Source organism: Raphanus sativus, chromosome 2 (genome assembly GCF_000801105.2).
Source record: "Raphanus sativus cultivar WK10039 chromosome 2, ASM80110v3, whole genome shotgun sequence".
Classification (NCBI taxonomy): Eukaryota; Viridiplantae; Streptophyta; class Magnoliopsida; order Brassicales; family Brassicaceae; genus Raphanus; species Raphanus sativus.
The window spans coordinates 5,528,189-5,534,934 of NC_079512.1; the positions used below are offsets into that span (position 1 = coordinate 5,528,189).

General features: G+C 39.6%; 2 protein-coding genes across 2 annotated transcripts; one reads left to right on the forward strand and one right to left on the reverse strand.

Moving 5' to 3' along the window:
* Positions 1 to 2,392: 2,392 nt before the first annotated feature.
* On the reverse strand, positions 2,393 to 3,582 carry LOC130508479 (F-box protein At1g10895-like). Its single transcript, XM_057004013.1, has 2 exons — positions 3,108 to 3,582; positions 2,393 to 2,970 (listed from the first exon to the last, which is right to left on the reverse strand). Exons 1-2 carry the CDS (start codon positions 3,580 to 3,582, stop codon positions 2,393 to 2,395), a joined length of 1,053 nt encoding a protein of 350 aa, XP_056859993.1.
* Positions 3,583 to 4,770: 1,188 nt separating this feature from the next.
* On the forward strand, positions 4,771 to 5,766 carry LOC130508480 (uncharacterized). Its single transcript, XM_057004014.1, has one exon. The coding sequence runs from the start codon at positions 4,771 to 4,773 to the stop codon at positions 5,764 to 5,766; it is 996 nt and encodes a 331-aa protein (XP_056859994.1).
* Positions 5,767 to 6,746: the final 980 nt, after the last annotated feature.

Sequence of the window (6,746 nt, forward strand, 5' to 3'; positions counted from 1 at the left end):
CACTGGTGCCAACAAATTCTGACTGGATGAGAAACTGAAAACAATTTTTGCCCGCTTTCAAATCTATCTTGAAGCATCACCATAGAGGGAAAGAAGATACGAAACCAGAGCAGATAACTTCTTTCTAAGACTATCCATGAAAGTGCTGTAACATAACAAAAGAAAAAAACAAATGCGGGTAATCCTTCGTACCATTTTACACGATAATGTACCCATTTTAAGAGATGAGCGCAACTCCAACATCTTCACCCTTAAACCTCCATACCATTTTACACAATGATCCACTACATGATATCACTTAACAATAAAAAATCATGTGCTTTCAAGTTTCTGACAAGAGCGTATCTATCATTATCACTTTCTTCTTCCCTTATCGTTTGGAGGAGAGACCAAAATACAATCCATATCACAATTCAACTCTTTACTCCATTAGATCTCCGTTCATGGTGAGAAAGGCGGATGTATCCATCTCCCAAGTCGATCTGCTTTGACAGAAAAACCCCAGCGGTTTGAGAGAGCCGGTCTAGATTGAGGGAGACCATACAGCAAAACGCCAACATAAAAGGCCCTAAACAAACCCCATCCGAACTTGCACGCAACGTTCACCGTACGTTTGGTATCTTTAAACCCACTCAGCTTAAGAGTTGGAAATAAAATTTCACTAAAGACGGAAACTTGCGTCAGTAAGAATCGTCTGGCGAGCTTGAACGTGGTGAAGGGATCGAAAGGAGGAGACTTTACGAGGCTGGTCATCAAATTGAATTGAAAGCCGATTGCTTTGAGCAGTGGACCAAGGAGAGACGGAGACCCATCTGTTCGATTAGCTTTTTCTTCGGTGGTGGAGATACTACTGCATCGCTCACGGTGGATTCTTCGGTTTCATGAACCGGGTCAACCCGGACCCGACCCGAATCGGTTGAATCTGTGTCCGTAATCACAACCAAGTCGGTCTCTTTCTATATTGAATCAATCGCGTCGCTTATGAGCTCAAAGATGGGTTTCTCAATGGGTTCAAACACATTGGAAGAGGAGGAGGAGGAAGAAGAGGTGTCCGTTTCTACATCTAAGGAAATGAAATTGTGGCGAGGTGGAAGAAGAAGAAGAAGAAGGTATCGGTGACAATAAGCATGATACTTGACAAAAGGCATGACCGAACCCAACAACATTTCTTTATTTGTTTTTGTTATGGCGTGAGGAGGAGACTTTGCAGCAATGAAGACTGATCTGTTGCAGTAGCTGTGAAACATAGAGAGAGAGAGAGAAGAAACTCATTTGATTTTACTTTTTCTTTCGTAAACCTCGGAAAAGTCGAAGACCGTAATGAATGAAGAAGAAGAGTTGAACACAGTGGCAATGACATGGACAAACTAAATGTTATAACTGGTTTTCAATGTTTTTTTCAGTTAATGACATGTCCATTTCTCAACACTCTAAAAGTCTGATGTGTCAACAACTTGAGAGAACCTAGCCTTATTATTGTGGGGATTTGCTGGTAAGATTTTCAGTGCGGCCGAAAGTTGTATGTGGAAAATTTCAATGCGAGTGGTACAATTCAATTATGACCGAGGGATGGGTACCAACCGAATTCAATGAGTTGACACAAGACTTTCCAAATTGGAGCATAGTTCTGATTTGTGCTGAATATGCCGGGTGTCTTCTCCAAAAGACTCGTTTGTGTTTTGTTTGTAATGTTCTATTTATGTTTCTATAGTAATATTCTTTTTTCTGTCACCTTTTCTAGTAATTTTTCTTGGAAATGAGGTCTGTGGTTTTCTCAAACGATAAATTAAGCCGATAGTTAAGATCGCCTAACCAGATTATTCTTCTGCAAAGAGGTGTGAAAACAGAGTTAAATTTTAGAAACTTATGTAAGAAAGTTAGCAAAGGAGAAAAAAAAAGACAGACTCGTGGTCGTAGATATGCTTAGGAAGCCCAAGTGCCGAGACAGAGTGAAAGACTGTTCTTTTATGTATCTCGTGAACATCGGAGTTCCTCTTGATCTGATCAACTTCTCTTTCTCCTGCAGTCAGATGAGTGCATATGAAACAGAAGAACGTCTGGTTTATTGACATACTTGGACACATGTTAGAGTTTGGTAACCTTAAGTAGTCTTTGAAGATTAACACTATTGCAGCCACGAACTACCTTCCCAACATACAAGTTTTACATGTGTACGTACTACGTACTATTGAGGTTCACGTATAACAGGCACCCAAAACCAATGCAAATGTGTTTTATAGAGAGATAAGAAGTTGCAAAAGAACCAAGTAATAAAAAGCTGATATATATTTAAAAGCCAATCTGACAAAATAAAAGCGAAATGGAACTTAAAATCCTTAGTTATTATAACTTAAACAGAAACGATGATTGCAAAGAAAACGAAAGAAGATATTCAATCTCTTTGGCGCGGCGGTTGGTTGTTGAGTTGAACCAAACTTGGGAGATAAGAAGATGAGCAGACAAATGGGGGATAATAACACTGAGGAACATATCCTGTAGGAACATATATTTGGAGAGGATCGTGTTTCCAGGTATTAGGAGCTACTCCAAGACTCACAGTCTTATAGTATCCGTCGTCTCCAATGATAAAAGCAGTGTGGTAATAATCGGTGGTCGTGACAAGTTCAAAACAGAACTCATACCCGTCCATATCAAAAACCACAGCGACTTTCTCTTCCTCGTCGGAGCCAATGAGGAAGAAGCCCGCAAAGTGCTCGTCAAACCGGACGAAACGATCACCAATTAGAGGTCTCATATCCACGTTCATGAACTTGCTCCAGGTCACAGCAGCAGCATTGAAGGGCTGATCATCAAACTTAGTCGTGATCCAAATCTCCAACGCCTCAATGATTTCATGACCTTTCTGATGTAGAAGGGCTAGCTTTTCGTCTCTGAAGGATGAGAGGGTCACAGCTTCTTCACAAGAATAAACGAGAAACGGAAGATGCAGAGGTTTTAGTCCAAACGTCTCTGTTGAAAAATCAAAACATAGGATAACATCTTTTTCAACAACATCACCACCCGTAGTAGTAATAATCTCCAGAGCCAGAAAATAAGAACCCTCCATGAATTAGAGCTAAATTCGTACATCTCAGCCAATAAATAACCGTGAAACCTCAACATCTTGTGGTTACGATTCATGTCGTAACCAAAGAGATAAACGTCTAGAGCGTCGAAATCATCCCCCGTCCTGGAACTGATGGACCTTGTTTGCCCCAAATAAGGGTTCCACGCCAAGAGCTTCGATCTGTCTTCCTCGAGGACGCATAACAATAACCCCTCGCAGTGAAAAACTTGCCTAACCTCGTATTGGTTAAGTAAACCTACCTGCTTTATAGATAAATCAACAGCATCTTCTTCCTTGCGGAATCTCAATGAACAAACCTTGAAATCCACCGTTACGAACCCCAAAAACTGATGCTTTGCCGCTTCTTCCTTACCACCCACAATCCATTCTCTGGTTAAACGGTCCCACAGTTTGCAAGTGGACCGCACTTCTCCCACACATGTTATCGGAACCTTGCTCAGTATCTTCTCCCCAACCAGTCTCGGTGGAAGGTCGCATATCCTCTTCTTCATCATTCTTCCTTTTATTTTCTTTTCTTTTCTTTCAGACGCCCCACAACTCACAGAAATCAAAATCTAGGGTTTGTCTCTCTATATTTATATACACCCGCACAAACTCACTCTGGATTATGCTTTATTGGACCAGGCCTGCCACCCAAATCCTTCTTGCCATTAAACTAGTGCTAAGGCCCGTGCATCTAGAATCAAATCCCGGTATATGACAAAAATAAAATAAAAAAATTTCTGTTAGATAATATCAGAAGAGGATAATGATTATCCATTACTTAGCCGACTTACTTCTACCGACTCTCATTATTTTATAAGTGATGATTCATGTGAAAAGGACAGATGCCCATAAACAATCTGTCACCGTCATCAACACTTGTCCTTCTCACCATCATCTGTTTTGTACAATCACCACTGCACGTGTCAGTCAAATAGTTTTGTATTCTTGTGTGTGTTTAACCGACCTTTCTTCTCTATATAAAGAGGTTCATGTTACTTTACATTTAAGATATATGAGAAATAGAAAAAGTCAATCTCTCTCTCTCTCGTTATTCCATCATCTCTCTTTTCAAATTATATTAACACTCTCTCCCTCACTCACGAGACACACACATATATATTATTAAATTATATATTTATTCTATATATTATATTCAACACGTTATCAGCACGACGAGCTTTCTTATACCAACCGTTCTTAGATCAAGCAAGCGAGGTGATGTTTAAATTTATGTCTTTAAATATATTTAATTTATTTAAATTTTTATTTATTATTCCGGAGTGAGAGGCTAGGCCTTCTCCGTTTATTTTCCGGGATGATAGGCGTTGCCTTCCCCGGCTGATCGTTAAGATAGGCTAGGCCTTCACGATCAGAGAAACACGTGGTAGGTTTTACCTCCGTGGATAAAAGGTCAAAAATGGAAGGCTAAGCCTCCTCGGACCTTGATTAAAAGAAAAGGTTAATATGGCCGACTATGTCGCCTCGAACCTTTGAAAATGATCAAATATGGAAGTCTAAGACTCCTGGATCATATGGTGGGTTGGACCCCCAATTTTATTTATGTTATTTAAATTTCTGCAATTTAAGTTTACGCAATTTAATTTTTTTTGCATTTATTTTATGCTTTTAATTTCTGCATTTAAATTATGCTTTTAATTCTCGTCTATATTATATTATTATTCTATGATACAGTAATCATGTCGAATTTGACAAAGCTCGAAATTAATGCCCTGGATATTACGGGAAGTAATTATATGACCTGGGCAGTAGGTGCAAGAATGCACCTAAGAGGTAGCGGGCTTTTGGAAACCATCGATAATACTAAAACGGTGTCGGATGAGAAAAAGGCTAAAGCCATGATATTTTTACGACACCACATACATGATGGTTTAAAAGATGAATATATTACGAAAGAGGATCCTGGGGACCTCTGGCAATCTCTTAAAGAGAGGTTTGATCACCAGAAGTATGTGATCTTACCAAAAGCCAAACACGAGTGGATCCATCTCCGGTTCCAGGACTACAAAAGTGTAAGTGAGTTTAATTCCGCTATGTTCGGAATTACTTCAAGGATGATGTTATGTGGAGAGAAAATAAGTGATTATGATATGATCGAGAAAACTCTCTCCACATTCCATCCTGAAAATGTAGTCCTGCAGCAACAGTACCGGGTGAATGGATTTAAGCGTTACTCGGAGTTGATGCAAATCCTCCTTGTAGCGGAGCAAAATAATCAACTCGTGTTGTTAAACCATCAGGCTCGTCCCACTGGATCTGCTCCATTCCCCGAAGTGAATGTTGCATCATCCAGTTATGATAATTGGAGAGGACGAGGACGTGGACGTGGTCGAGGTCGAAATCATGGTCGTGGGAGAGGACGAGGAAGAAGATTCCGTCCGTATGATGAAAGAACTAAAAAGGACTCCCAAGAGAATGAAAGGGACCGGGATGATAAAAGGCAAACAGAAAAGGTTTGCTACAGATGTGGCATGAAAGGTCATTGGGTACGTACTTGTCGTACGCCAAGACACTTAGCCGATCTGTATAGAGAATCCCAAAAGGGAAAAGAGAAAAGTGGAGGTGAAACGAATTTCATCTCGGATGAACCCGGGCCATCCTTTCATGATTTAAATGATGATACTCATCTCGACGTATCAGATTTTCTGGTTGAGCCAGAAAACATCGATGTGTGATATAAGATCGATGTGATATAAGTCTACTGTATTATAGTATCGTTATCTTTTGTAAGATATATGTTATGTTTCATGTTCAATAATATATGTTTTATAAATATTTTAAATTCAGAAAGAATGCCAGACTTTGAGACTTTGGATGGAGATATGTGCTTGGCGGATAGTGCGTCGACGCACACAATAATTAAAGATAGAAAATATTTCTCCAGTCTCAAAATGAAAGATTACGCTGGAAGCGTTAGTACAATATCTGATAATGCAAAGATTATTATGGGCTCTGGTAGAGCAAAATTTTCAATGCCAGGGGGAACGATATTTAAAATAAGTGATGCATTGTATTCCCCCGAGTCTCATAGAAACTTGTTAAGTTTCAAGGATATCCGAAAGAATGGATATCATATTGAGACTATGAGTAAAGATGGCATTGAGTTTCTTTGCATTAAGTCCGAGAGGAAACATATATTGGAAGAGTTAAGAATGTTATCCTCTGGACTATATTGTACAAAAATAAACATGACTGAGTCCTATGCCGTGGTAAACATGAAGTTTACTGATACATTTAAAATCTGGCATGAGAGGCTAGGACATCCTGGTTCAGTCATGATGAGAAAGATAGTGCAAAACTCGAATGGCCATCCGTTGAAACACGGAAAAGTTTTGTAAACGGGCGAGTTTACATGTAATGCATGTTCTCAAGGAAAGTTTATAACTCGGCCATCACCAGCAAAAGTAGGCAATGAATCACCAATGTTCTTAGAAAGAATACATGGTGATATATGTGGGCCGATTCACCCACCTTGCGGGCCATTTAAGTATTTCATGGTATTGATTGACGCATCTACTAGATGGTCAAATGTGTGTCTTTTGACAACACGAAATACGGCTTTCGCAAAGTTCATTGCCCAGATAATAAAGCTGAGAACGCAGTTCTCAGAGTATGCCATAAAGAAAGTAAGGCTTGATAATGCTGGTGAGTTTAC

What these genes read in the sequence shown, in the direction of transcription:
- LOC130508479 (XM_057004013.1), bottom strand. Translation starts at nt 3,582, where the DNA reads ATGATGAAGAAGAGGATATGCGACCTTCCACCGAGACTGGTTGGGGAG. An exon ending in CAAGATGTTGAGGTTTCACG is followed by an intron (nt 2,971 to 3,107) that starts GTTATTTATTGG and finishes ATTTTTCAACAG; the next exon opens with AGACGTTTGGACTAAAACCT.
- LOC130508480 (XM_057004014.1), top strand. Translation starts at nt 4,771, where the DNA reads ATGTCGAATTTGACAAAGCTCGAAATTAATGCCCTGGATATTACGGGA.